The 24,687-nt window shown below is 33.8% G+C and overlaps 2 protein-coding genes across 9 annotated transcripts in view; one reads left to right on the top strand and one right to left on the bottom strand.

The window, feature by feature from the left end:
• The window catches only part of LOC111037473 (ephrin type-B receptor 1-B), a 135,583-nt gene that overhangs the window by 89,538 nt on the left and 21,358 nt on the right, over window positions 1-24,687 (top strand). For all 8 annotated transcript variants that reach the window (XM_022320123.1, XM_022320116.1, XM_022320107.1 and 5 more), the window contains exons 4-6: window positions 8,791-9,076; window positions 10,119-10,264; window positions 13,122-13,362. In XM_022320123.1, the coding sequence (XP_022175815.1) occupies window positions 8,791-9,076; window positions 10,119-10,264; window positions 13,122-13,362 (673 nt within the window). The remainder of the gene's footprint in view (window positions 1-8,790; window positions 9,077-10,118; window positions 10,265-13,121; window positions 13,363-24,687) is intronic.
• On the bottom strand, window positions 17,415-20,150 carry LOC111037513 (zinc finger MYM-type protein 1-like). The gene is made up of 2 exons (XM_022320140.1): window positions 17,932-20,150; window positions 17,415-17,822 (listed from the first exon to the last, which is right to left on the bottom strand). The coding sequence occupies exons 1-2, from the start codon at window positions 20,109-20,111 to the stop codon at window positions 17,552-17,554; spliced, it is 2,451 nt and encodes an 816-aa protein (XP_022175832.1). The 5' UTR covers window positions 20,112-20,150; the 3' UTR covers window positions 17,415-17,551.

Below are 24,687 nucleotides of genomic sequence, written 5' to 3'. Positions count from 1 at the left end.
ACATATGTGTGCCACTCGCGTATGCCACTCGCGAACTATATATAAAATAATAAACGACGGACACCTTTTATTTCTCCTAAACAACACCAGTAAATTATATTTGTACATCTACTTTAATACGATACAGTGTTACGACACGTTCAACACAAACCGTCTTTGTGCCCCGTTATTTTATCTCCCGATATCTGCACTGCGTGTCGTATACTATTTACTGTATTTAGTTTCCCGGTTTGAATTTTAAGCTCTTTGTAATACATATTATACACATTATAATATGTGTGTATTATAATACACAACAACTGCAGCGATGACTGTATAATGTGATTCTCTGCAGTTCAGTAAAATATCGTTTAGGAAAAAATTCCAAGATATTATTCACGATTTTATTTCTCGCAAGATAATTTTCGTCCGCAATATCTCGACGTGTTTCGATAAGCACAAAACGATAATATGGTGCCGTATTACAGGCGCATCGACTACACAATATAATATACCTACACCATAGAAGCAAATGGTCGAGATACGTCATATTACATATTTATATATTATATTATGCTGTCGGTGTCGTGCAGCTATTCTTATACGTTTATTCATATTATTATGACGTGTGCTCACGCGTGTCTATATGCAAATATTATTATAATAACATATACAATATATTTGAACGAAATCGTCGGCTCGTTAATTCCCCAGATTTATTAACGTAATATACCACAGCCGTGTATAATATACGCACGATAACTATGGAGTACAGAAGTACAGCGTACCTAAATATACATATATATATGTATATATTATGCAGGGATGACGAAATTAGTACAAATCGAGTGTGCGCACGCAAATCCGAAATTAACGAGCCTGTTCGTGTCAGCAGTCATCGTGATTGTTGACAAGGGTGCAGGCGATGGTACTTTTCTGCTCAGGCATCATGAACGGGGCGTGTACCTGTGGTGTGTATACGTATATAGTATATATTCATATATAACTATATATATATATACACATGAAAATGTACGTGCAATAATACGAATAACGAGCAGAGACGAAATTTTCGTCGCCGCTGCCACTTGTCAATTTCCCGGCAAAACGATAAACCGTCACGCGACGACCGGATCCGCTGGATTTCGCATTGTACACCGTGCCCAATGCCTATATATAATATTACATCGTAAAATAATAATAATACCACACGGCTATAGGCGGTCGCGTATCTTCTACAGCCAGGACATCCCCAAAGGATTACACGTCGATATTTTTTTTCCCGTACCAGAGAAAACCAAGTATATGATATACGCGTCTGTGTGTGTGTGTGTGTGTGTGTGTGTGCACTATGTACGTGTTTTCGTCGTCGACGTCGTTGTTTTCCTTTGATCGTCGCTCTGCTGCAGCATCGTGTATGTGTATATATATTATGCGTGTATATGTGTGTGTGTGTGTGTGTGTGTGTGTGTGTGTGTGTGTGCGCGTACCCCCGAGGGAGTTCATTAATAATAACGCGTCGGATATATGTATAAGGGAAATTAAACCTCTGCTCGTACGTACATATAATATCGAATTCGCCCAAGTTTTTATGGCCGGCCACGATATTTATGACGTACGCCACCGCCGCCGCGTCGGTCAACTTTTACGACCGACCGCCGATATAACGATGCGCCTCCTCCGCCGCTTACGATGATACATGATAACATAAACCACAGAGTATATTATACATATTATACCCCACCAACCAGCCTCACCCACACGCTATTTGCTTAACACGAAGAGAAAACTTACAGACGAAAAAGGTAAAAAAAAAATATATTTCTATACTGCGCTGCACGAATGTTCAACGCCGTCCGCATAAAATAATATATTGTTATAGTGCAAAATGAGTTTATAAATCGTACAGTATGGATATATACCGCGATATAATTTAGTGTCTTATTTATCCCTGTTCCTACCTGCGTTGTAGCACTTCGTCAAACAGCAGCGTGCATGCAAATATCATCAAATTCATATTATATTTACTTGGAGATATTGTAACTTATTCGTCGCTGTACCGAACGCGGTCGCGGGACAAACAGTGCTACGAAAAAAATACACGGACGAGGAAGTTGTAAAGTCGGTGACTGCTGAAATAGAGGTACACTGCTGCACACACGTGTTATGCGCTGATGAATACATGAATATATTTACACATGCCAGCTATAATATATATATATATATACACATTACCATGCGAATTTCACTTATCGAGGTGGTGGGTTCCAACGACGGGTCGTGGTTATGTGTGTGTGTGTGTGTGTGTGTGTGTGTGTGTGTGTGTGTGTGTGTGTGTGTGTGTGTGTGTGTGTGTGTGTGTGTGAAACGACGACAATATGTGTAATATGTGCATATAAGACAAGGCATACATAATATGTAAAGTGCAATCTGCAACCTTCTGGTGTATCCGTTTTTGATCGCACAATAATTCCTGGTCCTGCTATGCGTGCATATATAGAGGTTTACATACACAGCTCGTATCAACGTTTCAATGTTTAAAATTCATTTTCGCGACCGCCAGAGTGGTTTTACATGCGAAAGTATATTGTATATTATAATATTATTACACCGCTGCAGTGCATTGTCGGCTGGTATATGACGATATTTGCTACAGCTACGCCAAAGCAAACTATTATAATATTTCGTTGAAAATTCCCAAACGCTCGCATACATAATATATAATATATTACATATCTAGGCACTCGTGTATTATATTATACTAGACGTGTGTATAGCCGTGTAGGTAATATCCTTTGCGAATTCGTAGTTCGTAGTTCTTACTCGGAGACGTTATAAAACAGGCATTTGCATGTTTTAGGTCGACAATAAAAATGAATTCTTAATATTATATCTATATGATAAAGTTTCGACTCCTGCGTACGGTTTATGATTATATAAACAAATTTAATAAAACATAGCTGCAATGCTACATAATATATAATAGTCGGTTATCGGATAACTGAACTATATAATATCAATTATACGAGCCAAAGTTCGTCTTCTGCTCTCTCGCACTTGTACTTTTGTCTAGGCATATGTGTTGTACAATAACTTTTGCAGTTGATTATAACTAAACTTTTGATGTACAACACGACGCACCAGGAGCGTATGGTGTTATAGTGCATATTATTGCGTACAAAATATATAACATATTATATTATAATATGTAATATGTAAAGACGTTTGTCGCAGAGCCGGTGGTATCCCACAAAACGTCAGTTCTCTCTATATATTAATATATGTATTCGATATTATAGGTTAAAAGGAAGTTGATAAATATGTAAATAAACATATATTTATATAAATATAAATAATATAAACTGGCTTTGAAGTTGCGACGGCGAAAATATTTCAGCCTTCTGTTTCATTACGCAGACGAATTTTGAGTTTTGACGATTATGCAGCTACCGCGGTGACGTCTCACGTCTCACGTGATAATTCGAGTAAAAACGCTTTTGTGCGAAAAATCATCGTTCGTTTCGCGGGGATTACGTGATTGTTGTGGACAAAAAGAAAAAGTGATAAAACGGAAAAGATTGAAGGGGTTGGGAACGGATGAAAAAAAACCAGAGGTCATAAATACAAGGATCGGGGGAAAGCTCGCTGACCCATGCTTGGCCCACGAGTTTCGGATTACTATATAACTGCGACGGTGAAGCAGCATATATATATATATATATATATATATTATCGTTGCCTCGCTGAGAGGAGAGAACATTATTGCACGTTTATATATATATATTATATATAACCAGAAGCGGTGGCAGAGCCAAAACTTTTGAGCAATAATTAATCGGGTTGGCCGCAGCAGCAAACTTATAGTGGCGTTCGTATATACCGCGCGGGGAAACTTCTCTGCAGCGGTCGGCGGCGGTGTGCGGTCGATCTCCTCCCTCCCGCCGTCGTTTACTCGTCAAGAACATTCTTTTAAATATCAGTTCAGAGGTCTTTTTTTCATCATTTCATCATTTTAAATTTGGTTTTTTCTTAGTCTTTTGTCATTGTCGGGCCGTGGCGGTGGCGGCATATCTGGTTTCTCGAGGCTAATGAGCGAAACACCCTTTGCACGGACCCCGCGGATTTCCACGACCATCGGCAAAGAGTTATTTACTCGTATTATTTCGGATATATTGCTGGCCATCAGTCAACTGGTCCCGCGGGGGGTGCTGCTGCAGTGTAAAGCGCGATCACCGCTTTTTTCTCCCCTTTGTTTAATGATCCGGAATGTGCTGCTGCTGCCGTGCCACGAAATCACATTATTTGTGAAATGTTTTATAGAATTTCGCGAAAAACTCTCATTTTACCCTACCACGATCCACTGCCACAGCGAGTCTTAAAGATTTTGTTTAATGTTATGTCCCTCCTTAAATCCTTTGACCCGGTCGTCGTAAATAAATAGAATTATTTCGTTGTACCACATGATAATTATTATATAGCGTGTTGGACATTGGTAGTAGTACAAACTGTGTGTGTGGGTGTGTATTCAGTGATCTTCACGCTCATTCATGCATTCATTTCCAACCCCATCGCCTAAATAATATTTCCCAGAGAATATTTTATAATTTTATATACATATATATATATATAGGGACGCGTGGTCGTTGTAATCGTTGTCGTTTTCCCGTGAATAAAACATGCGGCGAATTTGAATTTAAATCGAAAACGGGGTCGGTTTTAATTAATTTTCTTTTTTCTTCACTTCTGCGAACAAATCAATAAATGGAAATTTCTCGAGCACACCGCACTTGTATATATATTATTATATTATACTATATTGTATTGTTATATACCATGCATTTTGCGATATTGTAAGGGCAGTCATCGTGTCTGTAATATATATTCTTTGAACTGGAAAACGCGCCTCCCTCCCAATTGACATGATGGCATCGAAATGCTCTTTTCCGCGCAACCCGACAAAATATTTCCGTTCTACCATTAAAGAGGACACGGTTGTTCTATTCTATTATATACAATTTTTTTTTTGTGTACCTATCAAATAACGAGTGACGCCGTTGACGGGCTTCGTCTGCTGACCCGAACTATATATGCCTTTTATGTAACTATCGCTGATGTCTATATGTACCTATATATATACCACAACACGAATAATCCGAATTATTATCGTTCAATATGTTATACTATTATATATACATTTATATATTACGTGTATAATAGTGCACTACAATAGTATTAACTCCCATACAATTCTTTGAATCTATTTTTCCGCATTAATCGTTACTGCCGTATAAAATATACCGCAGAGAGTACCTATACCTCCTTCACTTATAAATTATAATACATATATTATATTGTTTGTAACATATTATACCTATATGCAGCTAGGAATATACAACAAGAATGCATATTACATAAGAACTGTTCATTAAATGCTCCGGTGTATTATGTATATGATTTTTATCGGTCATCTAGATCTCGATTGTAGTGCATATAACTATATATACACGTATAAGGTTTTTATTTTTCGTTTAGTTTTAGACATAATCTGCTCAGAGCGCAGAACACGACGTTTCTACGACGACGGTGACGGGTCGCACGTACCTATAATATAACTATACACAATACGTAATATAATATAATGTAAGGCCGTCTGCGTGCAGTGTTTTTTTTTTTTTTACTATTATTTTTATTATAGCGTACACATATTTTATTCGTGATAGTTTTGAACTTTGAATTTCCCATGTTCCACTAAGGTTGATTTGACGGTCGTGTGCGCGCCGTATATACATAATATATAAATACACGAGACTGGACAGAGCTGGGTTGACAAAATAAAAAAATAAAATATCGAATAGAAGTACGAATAACGGGATTGAATGGCAAAACGACAGCGCGCAGAGCACATTCGTCCAAGTACGTGTACATATACGTATATGCGCTATAGTGTAGTCGTGTGCGTATATATATTTAAATCCAATGACATATCTACACGTTGGGTCCAAAAGAATAAATTACATTTTACCGCGTCACCTTTTGAAAACCATACACTGGCGGCACCGGCAGCGGCGTGGACCGCAATCTTTTGACGTGGACATTTGCATAATGCGACAAGTAGCCGCTGCTTTTCTGCTTCCGCCAACCTCTTCGTACGTTTTCTTTGTGGACGCGAGCGCTCACACACACACACGCCACATTACAACCGGCGGCATTCGAACGACCACCAATAATGTATAATAATAATAATAATATATATATATAGGTAGGTAGGTAGATAGATGATATATATGTGAACCCTTAGCACGTCGTCTCCGTCTGCATACCGTCATCCTATATGTTATACATATATATACTATTATTATGCATATTATATATATTATATAATATGTATACCTAACTCTTATTAGAATTGAATCTACCGGTTGTTAATGTAATTATCCCGGATGACGTTTACAAATCGACGAAGCTGGGTTATATTTTATTCTCCGGATTCCTTTTCCATGGTAAAAAAAAATTATATTATATATGATAATAATAATAATAATAATAATAATAATAGTACAAGTATGCAATACGCGGCGCGTACCTCTATAAAAAAAAAGGAGGTAGCCGCACTGCAGCAGTGTGTTGTCTCGGTTCGCCCCATTAATGGCACTTTAATAACGCGCGCGGCAGCGGCGGGCAATTAAATACACATTATAGTTATACCCGCGTGTGAGTGTGTGTGCGTTGTGTGTGAGCGCGCGCGTTTGACTTTTTATACGAATGCTATCGTGAGTCTTAGAAAAAAATTACTTCCATCTCTTAGCGGCCGGTCATCTGTTGCGGCGGGTTGTGTGTACGCTATTATATTGTATATATATATATTATTCCACCCCGCTCGTTTCCTCCCTAATGATGAATACCACAGAGTCGTCGTCGCTGTCGTCGTCCCACCGTCTTCCTTTTTACGTTTTTTTCCCCCTATACACACACACATATATATATATATTATTTATATAATAATTCACATATATAGTAATTTTTTTCTCCTATACGAACCGCGCTCCGTAATGACGTACCGAATTATGTGGAAGATTTCTGGGCTCATTAAGCACTCCGTTCGAAAAATGGTTTTCGGCGTGTTAATGACGCCGGAAAACGCGCTTTCTCCTCTCCCAAGGGTATAATCGTGTACGCATTGCCAGTACGCCGCCGAGTTACACTGTCTGTGTCCGTGTGTATAATAATAATAATAATAATAATACATAATACATAGAGACATGCATCACCCAAACCCATTGTTGTACAGAATGCGTATGTAATAATGTTATGTGTTACATTACACTATTACAGTCTCGTTGCGCAGGGTAAAATCCATCGTTTCATATCTAAATCGTGTGCAGTCCTTTCGAACGGATGCGCGCATTAATTGCTTCTCCCGGACGTCGCAGTTGACCTTTGAGATTTTTATTTTCCCCGCTGAATTTTCCTGCTTTACTCGCGGGTATATTGTTGTTGTCCCTTGCGATTGAGCCCATTGTGCCCTCAAGTGTGAAATCTGGTTGATTTTTGTACTCACCCCGCATTGATATTTTCCAAAAACATTTTGCGGCTTAAAAAATTATTCAAATTTATTTACGATTTTAAATAATATATAAAACAGTTTTACGTTGAGACTGCTTTACAAACTTCGTTTCTAAAGCTTTCGTATTCGTTGTCAGAGTTCATTCTTATGATCTGACGCGGTATATAATAATGTATTCCGAAGAAAATTAAGTCAGTAATTAACATAAAAAAATATTTACTTGACGCGTTTGCATTAATCGACGGCGAAAAACGACATCAGAAAATCTGTAAGACTTACAGTTTCCTTTTTTATTCTTGTTTATATTTTTTGCAAGCCTATGTTTTCCGGCCGCCTTGCATCGCTCAGCATCGCTTTGGAGTTAAGCCAAAACATAGTTACAATGTTTATTTTGACCGTTCTCCCCGCCACCGCCTCCAACGAACTGTACTATATACTATATATCCCACGTTTTCGTGTAATTTATTCTCTGGCGGTGACTTGCTCGCTCTCTTTCTCTCTTTTATTCTCTTTCTCTCTCTCTCTCTCTCTCTCTGTCACTTCTCTACGGGCATTATGTAAATTTAGCGCTTGCAACAATTTCGGTGGGTCGGGCTTGACGAAATCCGATCAAGACGAATCGCCATAGACACGTACACCGAGTGTGCCGAGCAGGATCGGTGTGTGTAGGGTGGTAGAGAGGAATAAGGGTTGGAGGAGAGGGCGCGGCGGACGAGTTGATGAGATTTCGCGCGCTACGACCCTAACGTTTTGGATGATTCACATTGTGTACGTGTGTACGTATATATATATATATATAGATGTGTGTGTGTGCAAAAGCAAATGAATACGTTGCGTTTGCCCCGTATATATACTACGTATTTGCACAAGCCTTTGAAGGTGGGTCCCCGTGACTCATCCGAATAGGCCGTCGGAGAAGAGAAGAGGATTTCGTGCTCGGAATGTTTTCGCACAAGTCTCCACCACCTTCTCGTTGCAGAGGGTCGTTGGATCATTAACCCAATGGGGGTTTTTATTTACTATCGCAATTGGCGATGACGGTGGTGACAAATTTCCAGGACAATAGAACCTTGTTATATACGTTCACACACACACACATATACCCCCAGGGAAATCGTCAAAACTATACTATATACATAACGGGGATGTACCTATATACATACGTACTTTATTTATTCCTGTATAATATGAATATATTGTGCTTTTTTATATATATTTTATTTAATTAAATTTTTGTACATTTCCAGTGGGTCGAAGAGAGCTACATAAATTTTGAAAAGGGCATCAACTGGCGGTCGTACGTCGTGTGCGATGTCACCAAGCAAAACGTCAACAATTGGGTGTGGACGCCTTTCATAGAGCGCGGGCTGGCCAATCTCATTTACATCGAAGTCAAGTTTACCATCCGAGATTGTTCGCTGTTCCCGGGGTACGCGCTGTCATGCAAAGAAACGTTTTCACTACTCTACTATGAGTTTGACGTGGCCACCAGGGAACCACCGCCTTGGGAACCTGACAGCTATAAATCTGTTGGTTAGTATATCCATCATATATTTTGTTGTCATGTAATTATAGAAAAATTGACCTATGGAAGGTTAGTTTTTTACAGTTTTCTATCGTTTCCGAAACACTACTATTGGTGATAGTACACAGATTTTTCAAGAAATATTTTTTTTATGTTTCTATATTAATTATCGAAAGTAATTACCTCGAACGGCATACTATATATAATTCACTATTGGAAATGTTAAAAATATTTGAAACTGCTCATCGTAGTGAAACGAGAAATCCCTTATATGTATAACTATGCATGCACGTGAAGTATACTTGTATATATTATGACAGTATAGTGTACTATATATACGAGCATACATTACTATAAGGAAAAAAATAATATTAATATTACAGCATTATAATTTATAAACTATTGTCGTTTTTAAAGACATACCTAAATCAACGATATTGTTCAATTTTCGTTTTAATATTAGTGATGGTGTTTGGCAACAATAATATGTATGTATTATTTCTTTCCTTAATACGAAATGAAGCTATGAATATAATGTAGCCATGTAGGTTGGTACATATAAAATGAATTTTCGACCAATAATAATTATATAATCGTCTAGTACGTCTACTATTATATAGTAATAATTCAATACTCAAATTAATCATAATTTATATCACAAACTTTTTATTTTGTACGTCTCAATAGACATTTTCGACATTTTTAACGAGACTTATATACGAAATATATACTCTTAGTGATGAAACGCGTTTAATCAAAGGATCTCACCAGGGCGATGAAAAAGACTATATTATAGATATAGTATAGGATGCTAGATCTAAAGATATATATTATTCCTTTGATGATCTATATCTCTTTGTCTTAGCCCGGAACACTTGTTTTGATGGTGGTAATAACGCACGAAACATTTATATATTATATACATCGATATGAAATTCGACGTCCGAACTATTATATAGTTAGGTGGTATACCTATAGAGTATACCGTCACACACTTTTCTAACGATTCGATTTTAAAATATATATTTATGATTACGTGGTGTGTTACAGGTCGGATAGCTGCTGGTGAAGGGAGGTTCAACGCTAATAACGAAGTGGTGATCAATACTGAGACAAAAGCTGTGAAAGTTACCAAAAAAGGAGTGTACTTTGCCTTCAGGGACCAGGGCGCATGTATTTCCATCATGGCAGTCAAGGTAAGACAAGATAACACGTATATAATAATATAATAATAATTGCATTCACGTTCATTTATTATAAAAGAGACCGAGTTATTTTTACTATCATACTTTGTAGTTTGTGTGCCTATTTTTTTCTTCTTTTCAATTATACGACCTGCCTCTGATGGTCGTCGTATCTTATCACCAGCGTTTGACGTTAGAAGATTATGTTTATGCGAATGCAGGCATAACGTAGAGTTATTATTCTTCGTTGCTTGTTTTGATTAAAATTTACAAGATCATTTAGAAAGGTCGGCGGTGTTCGTGTTGTTTATAAAATTTATAATATTTCACGTTCATAATCGCCGGTTTTTGGCACGTCTATATGTATAAAATATAATTTGATTTTCGTGTTTTTGTTTTTTTTTTTTTTTGTTCGCCTTGCGTTTTTTCTATTCTCCGCTAATCATATCCCACGCCTGTAAATCTGATGCTGTTAGATTGTGTCACATTAAAAAAACAAAAACTTCTCTATACCGCGGTTCAGCGTTGTTTATAGTTGTATGCATGTATATTGTATATACTATATATGAATGTAGGTATATGTACATATTATTTAGTTTTCGTGCAGTGGGGATGGAAGTGGAGGGGAGTATGAAGTAGAAAAAAGAGTTTAAAAAAAAGAAGCGAAAGACTACACGGACAACAACGCGATGCAATAATTATGTCAGAGAGACCCGGTGGGCGAATTTATAGTTATTGTCGTTAATACGGTAACGTCTCGGGGACCGGGTCGTAAATTTCGTCGTGGAATAAATAAAATAATAACACTGAGAAATTCTACGAGGGAGAACCGTCGTTATACGGGACACGAGATATCACACCATTAGCCTCCATCGAAATATGAATTCGTGATTACGTATAAATAAACGCAGCGCGAGAAGGTCAATTTGAATTTGTATAATACGATGGTGCATAATATAATGGACGCGTACACCACAGCAGGCTCAGGAAACTAAATATACTCGCGGGTTGGTGTTTGAGTTGTCCGAGATATTTACGACGGCTTAGCGGCTAGTAAGACAAAAAAAAAATTAGTGGATAGCTACAAATGTCACTCAAGCATCGTGTTCGAACAAAACGGAACACAGACCAAAATGTATGGTTGAGTTGTTTAACTCCTTCCCCACCTTAAAAAAAATAAAAAATAAAACAACATTAAATACTTAGATTTTTAATTTTTTCTCATTAGGTTTTTTAGAATAATTTCGAATTCTCTCGAGTCTCGATACAAAATAAAAACGAATATAATCAGTTATTACTGCCAGGATGCTTCCAAGTTCCAATGTACAATAATACTTTCCTAAGGATTTATATTTATGTATATTTTGCTTGGATCGATCTAATGTTGACGTAGGTATACCCTTACGTGCGTGCGTGTGTAAATTCGTTTTGTTTAGTTCACAGAAATACATTAAAACGGTCATGATCCCCTCCCTGTATAATTTATAGCCTATATACCTATAAAGAGTATTTTATGCTTAAGCCAGAGGGTTTCTGTAATTATTAAGTTTCTTAATGCGTAAAAGCCTTTTTATCTCTAGAGACTCCGAAATCTCGAAAGACAAATTACCGAAAACTTTTTAATTCGTATAATGAAACTCCTTTTTTGTAATTGGCGACTAAAGGTTTATAAAAAAAAAAAACTTTTTTGATGCCATTTAAATGTATTTTATATTATATACAGTTAAGTAACTTTTATAAGTGACGATTTTATGAATTCAAGAAACAGATGTTTCTATACACATCACTTTAGACTGTTACGTTATAATTATTCGTATACATATTATACGATAGTATATTAATTATTAATTAAACACTTACATAAAACATCTGCTATCGCCATCCATGTGCAACAAATACCTGTCTAATATTATATATATATATGAATTAAAAATTACACCCTTGAGACGTAGGTAGGTACTAACATGGAATGAACAACGTCTATTGTACATTCCACGCTCTATATGTAACTATTATTTACTAACCGACCCACTAACTCTCAATAACTTTTATACCCCTTCATTTATAGTTTTATTTGAACAAAAATATTTCGTACTTCACAATATAATGTTTTAAACTATTAGAGCCTATATTATATATATTATACATTTTTTATTTTACGAGCAAATAAACATTTCGTTTCATTTTTTTTTTTGTCTTAACTTGTCATTTACAGGTTATATTTAACTTAAATGATGTTCCTAAATCGTCTTTTTTTCCATAGATGATATTTCTGTCATCTCCCGTTATTAAAGACTAAAGATACTAAAATAATATGCAACGAATAAAACAAAAATGCAGCGTGTAAGATAACAACTGTGATCAAACAAAAATAGCTTTTTATGTAACGGCATACTACCTAATCGTATAAAAATTAACAGATATATTATATGTGTATGTATATAATACGATAAAAAAATATAAGGTCCGTAAACTCACGTTTTGGGGTGGGTCCGTCGAAGACATGATTTTTTTTATAGCTTTTTCTTGTTATTTATATAGAAAAAGTAATATGTATATTGTATATCTGTGTACAAAACCCCATGCTGATCGACGGAATAATAAAAATCTTAAAAATAATAGTATGAGTGTTTGTAACTCGTTTTTTTTTTGCTGCTGTATATTTAACGGCAAACCTGCCAATGATTTCTGGTTGACATTAAAAATCAACCGAATTATTCTAATTTTGTGTATGGTGCTGCTGTTGTTTAGATATGCCTTTAACCGTTAATAATTAATATATTATGTATCATAATATCGTGTATAATAATTATGTAGTATATCATAATTGTGCATTTTTAAGTTAAAATTAACATTTGGTCTGCCGCAGGTGTATTACATCGTGTGCCCAGAAGTTGTGATAAACTTTGCAAACTTCTCTGCTACTCCAACTGCTAGAGAACTTACCCAAATCGAACATGCCACCGGCAAATGTGTTGATAATGCTGAAGTGGTAGGAGGTGGTGCTCCAACTTACCTGTGCAAAGGAGATGGAAAATGGTATCTACCGTCAGGTGGATGCAAGTGCAAAGCTGGTTTTGAAGCAGACATAGAAGCGCAAACTTGTATAAGTAAGTATTATGCAAAAATGTAATATTAAGAAAAATTGTTCATTGGAAATATTTTTCATGATATGTATGATCACATGCAATTAAAGTTGATTTTTTTCAACAAAAATGATATTTTATGAACATTGTTGTTAAATTGATGTTACATATTAATCTGTCGTGTTAGTAGTATTTCGTACAATTAGTATACTTTAGAATTGAAATACGCTATTAAACGTGTCCAACGTTTTTGTTAGTAGAAAAACATTGACTTTTGTATATAACCACATACAGTAGGTATTTCTTATTAATACTTGTAGTATCTGATCTATTTATCTTTTCTTGTAATAGTTTGCAGATCTCATTTTCACATAATCAATAATTCGTAAAATACCTATCTATTCAATTATATGTACAATATTATTGTATACTAAATTAAAATTATTTTGTCAAATTTCCGAATACTTTAAAAGTAAAAACTAAGTGAAATATTGCCTGTTATGTATTTTATAACGAGAGTGTATAGGTACCGTACAATTATTTTACATAAATACGGATATTGTCTCATCCGAGAAATTATGGTTTTTAATTAAAAAGTCTATAGAACCTCTTTTGAGTATCATCATTCATCGCTCAAGCAGACAATGTACACGTGTTATCTCATATAAAAGCCGACCGGAAATCCAATTAAAATGATCCTTTTCTCAGACTTTATACAGGCTACAGCAATAGCGCGATAACAACAACGACGACGACGACGACGACGAGTTCCTTCGCCTTACTTTAACAATAATAATAATAATAATAATAATAATAATAATAATAAGCTCGCTGGATTCAGTTTGGCGCGATTATAAATTATATCAAAGGTCGTTTGTCGCACTATATTTACACAAGCAGTCGCAAGTCCTGAATTGGTTGGGGGGGGGGGACTGAAAGCAGTGTAGTAGTTTGAACCCGGTAAAGTTTTCGCGCGAGACTGAGTCGGAGATAATTAGCCGAGATAAGAGGAAACTATGTTATCTCATGTTACCCTTAAAGGAAAAGTGGCGGGGGTTGAGCGCATCTCGTCCCTTATAATATTTGTTTATATATATATATACCTGAACAAACCGATTTTTGGTCTTGCTCGCCAGAGGTGTAATCGCAAATTCTCCATCTGATCGTTATTTCAAAAGAAATTCTTTTCGTACACACAAACCACTCCTGCCAACTTTTAACAATCGTCCTCGGGTGGTCCACGAGTACGCACGATAAATGGTTGTTTCCATATATTAATTTAATGCTTACCTACCCTATAAGTAGGTAGTAGGTACGACTGCTAGCGCTAAATTTTTTTCTGTCAGTTATCGTTTTGAAAAATTACTCTTGTATGTATGAATATATTTTTTTAAATAATAATGTGATGTATAAGTAGGTATCTACTGAACGTTAACTGCATTTTTATTAGCGTTATTATTTATCATACATATATACGAAACCGTTTTTATGTACGTATATACCTACGGTGGTTATATATTTTCTCTCGTACAAATATTATATTATCGACGTCGGATGCCGTTTGTATACGTGCATATTATATAGGAAAAAAGAATCCGGTTCGATTAAAGTAAAAAAAATATTTATATATATATAAAACGGTAACGTTAATTAGTATACTCGGCAATACATGTGTGTGTGTGTGTGTGTGTGTGTGTGTGGCGGCATGCACTCTTCGCCCGACAATACGCCAAAAAGCCCATTAACTCGTTTATTTATATTATACTCTCATCGACGTTATCCGCGTTTTATGCAGATTCGGTGGACGAGCTGGATGGCGTGCTTGCGCGTGTGAGTGTATTCGCCGCCGTCGGTGTTTGTTTAATAAGCGATTTATATGCTCGGGTATATTGTGTGCAGTATACACATATATAATGTCGGAATATTATTATCGAATACAATGCGCACAATATATTACTATTATTATTTCAATATATAATAACGCGTTTTATAATTGCCCCGTTACGTTGTTGTGCGGCTGTCGTTATTATTATTATTTTCAAACCGCTGTCGTGCGCTAGCGTGGGCCCCTCGCGATTCGTCTTCTCCCGAGATTCCAGCGAAATCGCTTCACCGTCGTGCGTAGCTCTCGAGCGGTGTATCGTTTTAGCGTAGGTTGACGGAACTTAATATTATATTTTATATACGGACTCACTGCTGGATAACACCGGTGGGTATACACTTGTGAAGTCCGCGCGGCGTGATGGAACGAAAAATATTTCAGGTAAACAGATATTATTATACTGATATTATAATGAGTACTAATGACACCGAACTATGGAATAAGTACGAATACGCCCGAGCTTACGACGAGACCTGCATTACGATATTATTTTTTGCCGGCAACATAAACCCGGATACCACTTTCATAAAACTCAAACCGTGAAAAGGTGGATGAAAAAACCATAAGCATATATTACGTTAAAAATATAATGCGTAAAATTATATGCAGTACCTATACCGCCATCGTCTTATTTTACGACACGAACTCGAGTTATTATTATACCCGTCTTGAGACATGTCGTATAATATAATATACGTATCTCTCATTCTCTCACCTGCACAGAATGTGCGTTCCGAAACTTTGTTGCGCCGCGTTGCAGGTAACTGGTTACTGGTGTACGCGTACTGTTCGATAGATAAATTATAATATAGTGAAGTATATCTTATAGTTTTCCAGATGGAGGTAGATCAATATAAAAGCGCATAATTATTGACGGCAGGATCCTCTACGGAGAATGATTATGCTATGCTAAAGTATCCATATCGCGGGATAAGAGTGCATTTCTAATGGCTCAATTGTTTAATAATAGTGTTTTGTACTTTTTTTTCTTCTATACTTTACACCCCCCAACGGGACACCGTCAAATTTTTCGTTGCAAGTTTTTATCTTTATTATATTATTTATAAATCATATTATATATAAATTATAATATGTTGTCTAACCTTTTACGACGGACTTTGTCGAGAATTACGATTATAATTCAAATAATATTAAAATTCCACTTATAAGTGTCTCTTGTATTTCATATAATAATAATGATATCGCTTATACAACGTGCTGCAGAAGGTATTTTTTCATTTTGTTTTTGTCGCCACTGATATATCCGTCCCGTTTATGTGAAACATTTTTATCTGGTTACATAATTATTGGTTTCCGGAGCTTTGGAGATCAATTTATTAAAGTTTGCGCTGTTTATATAGTGTATATTTTATATAGAGTGGAGCACCGAAACACTAATACTCACTGTGAGAGGTTTTGCCGAAAAATAAAACGCACTGAAGTACGGTTGTGTGTATAAAATAAAAACAATATTATATACTTCCGTAGCGCACAATTTTGGTCTTTGGAAACGTCCGCTAAAATGTATCAATGTAGTGGTATTAACGTATATAATATGTGTGTACGTGATGGATTAAAAAAATAAAGTTTTCGCCTTTTTGTAGCAATAGTTATAAAGCTGCAATAAGTGAGTTCGTCGTCTCACTCATCCGTCTTTTTCCAACAGATGTTTGTAATATGTATCGATAAATGTATATCTGTATATGTGAACAAGCCTCAAACCATATTATAAGTTCGCTTTTTACTAAAATATACTTCATTGTATACATTTTAGGATAACTCTTTAAAATATACTTTTAAAAATTGTTGTAAACATTCCAATTGAAAAAAAATCGATATAAACCTCGTTGAGTTCGATATAATGCATTAGAATTAGAATCGAAACCCTGGACTCCCAAAAATCATACGTGGTTGTCGAATCGGGGACCGGGATTGCGCGGTAGCGACATACCTAATAATATATAGTATCCACTATATATGCCGATGATAATATGATGCAGTGGCGCACAGAGGTATTTTGAGAGCACATGCAACTATCTAAAGTTACCCACCCACCCCGTCCCACCCATTTTTTTAAATTTAAAAACAAAACGTTTTTTTATTGAACTGTTATCTGTAAGTGTAATTCACTTAAAATAACTAGAAATAATAATTAAGATGTCCACACCAGAAACCCGAGACGTCTTAGATCAGCTAGATCTTACCTTTACATTTCATTACAATACATTATAAATATAACATATTTAATACTCAATGAAATACAAAAATTTTAATTAAAAAAAAAAATAATAAGATTTTGTAATGACATTATACAGTTAACACTTTTTATTTTTAATGTAAAGCTTTAAATAAATATGGACTAGTTTTACTAAAATTTTCAATAACTTCTTCATAATTAATGTTTATGTCATTTTCACAGGACATAATCATTAGTCCTTCTAATCGATCATTTCCCATTGTAGATCGTAGTCTAGTTTTAATGAGTTTCAACTTTGAAAAACTTCTTTCAGTTGATACACTTCCAACTGGCAAGGTCAAAGACAGCTTCAACAAAATATAAATATTTGGAAATAGTGTATGAAGACCATTGCGCATAAAAACCCTGTAAAAAAAGTTGTACATAAATAAGTAATTTAATACAATTCAGTAAACATATTGAATACAAGAACATTAAAAAAAAACATAGAAAATAGCAATACAAGATTTTTTACCTGAATACTGGTAACAAACTTCCATGATTTTCAATTTCATTTTTTAAAGAATCACTATCATCATCAACATCGTTATCATAATTTTCCGTTTCTAATTCAGAATCTGAATCTTTAGCTATATCATTATCACTATGTAAATATTTTGGCAACTCATCAGTTTTAAGAAAAACATCAAAACATTGTATGAAATTTAAATATTCATCACAAATGACTTCTGGTTTTAAATATTTTTTATAAATTTTACAAACCATTAAAAATGCATCTTTAGGTAATTGGGTTGGGTTTGCTTTTAATTCTTTCATTCGTTTTTTTGATAGAAGAGATAAATCTTTAAATATTGATATTTGTTCTAAATTTTCATTGTTATCGCCAAGGAATCGTCTATTTAATTCAGACAAAATGAGATCAACAGAAGCAAAATAAGTATTTACCCGAAAATTAACTATAGGGTCACTGATTGTCTCATCTGATGCTTCTTCATCGAACATGATTTTTCTTTTTCTAGCATGTCTTTCTGGAAGTGGCTGAAATTCAATATTTTGCATTGAATCCATAAATGCTTCAGATTCAGCCAAAATAATTTTGAATGATTCCTCTGATCGATATGATGTTATTTCCCCATATTTTTTTTTTATTAAAAATGATGCAGCCAACAAATCAAAATCTGTTTTTTGTAGCAAACTTGATACAGGCTCAAGAATTTGAAGCAGAACTTTAAAACTATAAGCTGTATAGACAAATCTTGTTGACTGAAAATAATTTAAAAAACCTCCAGCTTCTGAACCAGCTTTTTTGTCACCCGATTCACTGCGAATGACATTTAAACATTCAACTATTGCAACATAAGTATTTAGTACAACATCTAATGCAAATTTATGAGACATCCATCTAGTACAGGACACTCTTTTTAATCGACGGATTTGCTGTCCATGATTATGTTTTTTTTGTTGCTTTTCATATACGTCTGCACGAAATTTACTGCTAGATATAAAATCGTATAGTCGTTCTAAATTTCCAAAAAGATCCATGGCATTTGAACAAACACTAACTGCATCAGCGACAATTAAATTTAAGCGATGACTGAAACACCAGATAAATATTGCTTGAGGATTTTCATTACGTATTAATTGTTGTAATCCATTATATCGCCCCCTCATATTTGAGGCCCCGTCGTAAGATTGACCAACCAAATTATTGGTCCAATCTAAATTGTTTAATTTACTAACTTCTTTGAAAATTTCACACAAGGCGTTGCCAGTTGTTTTTGGAGTATCCTTCAATGCTAAGAGTCTCTCTTTAATTTCACATTTTTCCTCGTCTACATATCTGAACACAAAAGAAATTTGTTCTCGGTGAGAGACATCAAACGTCGAATCTATGGCAATACTGAAAAACTTTGAATTTTTTATAGTGAGAGATATACTTGATTTTATATGATTTGACACTATATCAATCAACGCATTCTGTCGGCGCCATGAAGTAAATGAGTATTGAGTACGTTGGTTAATTTTATATTTTTGCTTTAGAGAACTGAAATAAGTCGCCATTGCAGGGGAAAATTTTGATATTAAAGAACATAAATCTTTGAAATTGCCACACATATTATTTTGCCAGTTTTCCCTATGCCCTCTAAAAGCCATATTGTGTCTTCCTAAAAATAGAGTTATGTCAATCAGCTCTTTGATAATTTCTCTATTCATGAAAACTTCTTCATTTTTTTTAGTAGCTATAGATGGTACCAATGGTAAGGACGATTGTCGAATTTTAAGTGTGAGTGAAGAGTAAATATGTGCTGAAGTTTTTTCATGATTTTCTATTTTGTTAGTACACGTACTCCAATTTTTATAACCATCAATAACCCAAGCTTTATTAGGAGCATTTTTACCCTTTCCAGGAAAAAGTATACATTCAATACAATACAAACGTTCAGTTGACTTAGAATATGATAACCAATTCCGTCTTGTTACAGTCCCATCAGGTAATATTCTATGATACAATTTTGGTGAAAATCGATGACCATTTATAACTGGATATTTACTACCAGGAAGTTCTGTTGGAAGTGGTTGACATGGTCCCATTTCTAATATTTTGGAAACAATTTCATAAGCAATATTTGCATTTGACTGAAAATCTTTTGACAAAAATTGTGCTGGATCGTTTTCAAATACATTTGCAATCATATTATCTATAAAGAAAAATACAAAAAAAATAAAATTATAAAATATAGGTATACTTATTAGTATTAGTATTCAAATTAAAACTGTCAACTAAACAAATATAAAAATAAAATTATAGGTACCTACAGTTTAAATAATGTAAGATTTAATATAAGAGTTAGTTATAGAAATAGATAGTTAAAAGTAGTTTATTATATAATAATACTTGTTTATAACTAAATAATAATAAACAAAAAATACTCATACCTTTGTCAGAAACATCATTTGATAGTCTAGAAGATTTAAAAAATGTATTCAGCTTTGCAGTATAAAGTACTGATTTTCGTTTTTTGCACGATTTAGTATGTCTTAGCCAATTTGTATTATTCATTAAACCTTTTATTTTACCACAAGCACAGATGTTAGTTTCATTAACTAACGACATATTGCTAATCTGTAAAAATAAATTTTAAATAAAATATGCTTCTTTTTTTGGGATGATATAAATCAAACTGATTTTAAGTGAACAGTTTTATTATTTAGTTTTTATTTTGATTAAGAAATTAAGCATTGAACCTAATTATGTTATACTTACCTAACATAATAATATGCATAATGCATTTTATTAACTTATAATGTAAAATTTATATACCTAGCTATAATTAGTATACCTTATAAATATTAATATATTATAAAATTAGCTATAACTACAAGTATTTAAAATCAATGAAACTTACTTCTAAAGTAGACGTTGTTTTCTGCCCGTTAATTAAACACTTATTTAATAAACAATAGGTAATTTTTTTTATTATAATTCAACTAAAATACCTATAACATATTAATAAATTTAATATAACGTAATGTAATATTTTAATAAATAACTGTGAAATAATAATAAGTGATAGTTAATTTCACCAATACATAATTGCCATAGACGCATACAAAATAATTTGAAGTTCGTAGATCAAACAGTCAACAGACGAACAACACAAATGAGTTGAAATGACAAATAACAAATTCACTAAAATATCTATTGGAAAGTGTGGAATACTGGAATTTACTAACCGATTACCGATTATCAGTTATTTCATAATAATTAATAATTTTCGTGAAACCAATTGATAGGCCGGGTAGGGTGTGGTTGCTGGCTAGTTATATCGAGGGAACAGGACACATTTCTAAAAATAAATACCTAATATACGCTGTTATTGGTATCTTATCACCATATTACCCGTATTGTCATTTTGATTACGTATACAAAAATATAATAATTCATAATATTAAATATTAAATATACGAGCGTATCAGCTAAACAGTGTACAACATTAATATTCGAATATTGTATTATTCTTGATTCAGATGATATAACAAATAACAATTATTACTGTTTCTAATACTTTATCATTTAATATGTTGTAATTATAAGTAACTTGTAACATCATATAAGTTGTCGTATAGCATTGTCATACTTTACTCGTTTACTCCTATAATTTATCTAGGTACCTATAACCATAGAGACTATACCTACCCACCCACCCCCCACGAAAGCACATGCAGTTGCACTCCTTGCTAACCTGTCTGGGCGCCACTGNNNNCAGTGGCGCACAGAGGTATTTTGAGAGCACATGCAACTATCTAAAGTTACCCACCCACCCCGTCCCACCCATTTTTTTAAATTTAAAAACAAAACGTTTTTTTATTGAACTGTTATCTGTAAGTGTAATTCACTTAAAATAACTAGAAATAATAATTAAGATGTCCACACCAGAAACCCGAGACGTCCTAGATCAGCTAGATCTTACCTTTACATTTCATTACAATACATTATAAATATAACATATTTAATACTCAATGAAATACAAAAATTTTAATTAAAAAAAAAAAATAATAAGATTTTGTAATGACATTATACAGTTAACACTTTTTATTTTTAATGTAAAGCTTTAAATAAATATGGACTAGTTTTACTAAAATTTTCAATAACTTCTTCATAATTAATGTTTATGTCATTTTCACAGGACATAATCATTAGTCCTTCTAATCGATCATTTCCCATTGTAGATCGTAGTCTAGTTTTAATGAGTTTCAACTTTGAAAAACTTCTTTCAGTTGATACACTTCCATCTGGTAAGGTCAAAGACAGCTTCAACAAAATATAAATATTTGGAAATAGTGTATGAAGACCATTGCGCATAAAAACCCTGTAAAAAAAGTTGTACATAAATAAGTAATTTAATACAATTCAGTAAACATATTGAATACAAGAACATTAAAAAAAAACATAGAAAATAGCAATACAAGATTTTTTACCTGAATACTGGTAACAAACTTCCATGATTTTCAATTTCATTTTTTAAAGAATCACTATCATCATCAACATCGTTATCATAATTTTCCGTTTCTAATTCAGAATCTGAATCTTTAGCTATATCATTATCACTATGTAAATATTTTGGCAACTCATCAGTTTTAAGAAAAACATCAAAACATTGTATGAAATTTAAATATTCATCACAAATGACTTCTGGTTTTAAATATTTTTTATAAATTTTACAAACCATTAAAAATGCATCTTTAGGTAATTGGGTTGGGTTTGCTTTTAATTCTTTCATTCGTTTTTTTGATAGAAGAGATAAATCTTTAAATATTGATATTTGTTCTAAATTTTCATTGTTATCGCCAAGGAATCGTCTATTTAATTCAGACAAAATGAGATCAACAGAAGCAAAATAAGTATTTACCCGAAAATTAACTATAGGGTCACTGATTGTCTCATCTGTTGCTTCTTCATCGAACATGATTTTTCTTTTTCTAGCATGTCTTTCTGGAAGTGGCTGAAATTCAATATTTTGCATTGAATCCATAAATGCTTCAGATTCAGCCAAAATAATTTTGAATGATTCCTCTGATCGATATGATGTTATTTCCCCATATTTTTTTTTTATTAAAAATGATGCAGCCAACAAATCAAAATCTGTTTTTTGTAGCAAACTTGATACAGGCTCAAGAATTTGAAGCAGAACTTTAAAACTATAAGCTGTATAGACAAATCTTGTTGACTGAAAATAATTTAAAAAACCTCCAGCTTCTGAACCAGCTTTTTTGTCACCCGATTCACTGCGAATGACATTTAAACATTCAACTATTGCAACATAAGTATTTAGTACAACATCTAATGCAAATTTATGAGACATCCATCTAGTACAGGACACTCTTTTTAATCGACGGATTTGCTGTCCATGATTATGTTTTTTTTGTTGCTTTTCATATACGTCTGCACGAAATTTACTGCTAGATATAAAATCGTATAGTCGTTCTAAATTTCCAAAAAGATCCATGGCATTTGAACAAACACTAACTGCATCAGCGACAATTAAATTTAAGCGATGACTGAAACACCAGATAAATATTGCTTGAGGATTTTCATTACGTATTAACTGTTGTAATCCATTATATCGCCCCCTCATATTTGAGGCCCCGTCGTAAGATTGACCAACCAAATTATTGGTCCAATCTAAATTGTTTAATTTACTAACTTCTTTGAAAATTTCACACAAGGCGTTGCCAGTTGTTTTTGGAGTATCCTTCAATGCTAAGAGTCTCTCTTTAATTTCACATTTTTCCTCGTCTATATATCTGAACACAAAAGAAATTTGTTCTCGGTGAGAGACATCAAACGTCGAATCTATGGCAATACTGAAAAACTTTGAATTTTTTATAGTGAGAGATATACTTGATTTTATATGATTTGACACTATATCAATCAACGCATTCTGTCGGCGCCATGAAGTAAATGAGTATTGAGTACGTTGGTTAATTTTATATTTTTGCTTTTGAGAACTGAAATAAGTCGCCATTGCAGGGGAAAATTTTGATATTAAAGAACATAAATCTTTGAAATTGCCACACATATTATTTTGCCAGTTTTCCCTATGCCCTCTAAAAGCCATATTGTGTCTTCCTAAAAATAGAGTTATGTCAATCAGCTCTTTGATAATTTCTCTATTCATGAAAACTTCTTCATTTTTTTTAGTAGCTATAGATGGTACCAATGGTAAGGACGATTGTCGAATTTTAAGTGTGAGTGAAGAGTAAATATGTGCTGAAGTTTTTTCATGATTTTCTATTTTGTTAGTACACGTACTCCAATTTTTATAACCATCAATAACCCAAGCTTTATTAGGAGCATTTTTACCCTTTCCAGGAAAAAGTATACATTCAATACAATACAAACGTTCAGTTGACTTAGAATATGATAACCAATTCCGTCTTGTTACAGTCCCATCAGGTAATATTCTATGATACAATTTTGGTGAAAATCGATGACCATTTATAACTGGATATTTACTACCAGGAAGTTCTGTTGGAAGTGGTTGACATGGTCCCATTTCTAATATTTTGGAAACAATTTCATAAGCAATATTTGCATTTGACTGAAAATCTTTTGACAAAAATTGTGCTGGATCGTTTTCAAATACATTTGCAATCATATTATCTATAAAGAAAAATACAAAAAAAATAAAATTATAAAATATAGGTATACTTATTAGTAAAAATATAATATATAAATTACTTGGTTCAGCCATTAGTGTAGTAGATA

This window comes from Myzus persicae, unplaced genomic scaffold, assembly GCF_001856785.1.
Source record: "Myzus persicae strain clone G006 unplaced genomic scaffold, MPER_G0061.0, whole genome shotgun sequence".
NCBI classification, from domain to species: Eukaryota; Metazoa; Arthropoda; class Insecta; order Hemiptera; family Aphididae; genus Myzus; species Myzus persicae.
Note: the sequence above shows the minus strand (reverse complement) of the source record. Positions and strands in the feature narration are given on the sequence as shown.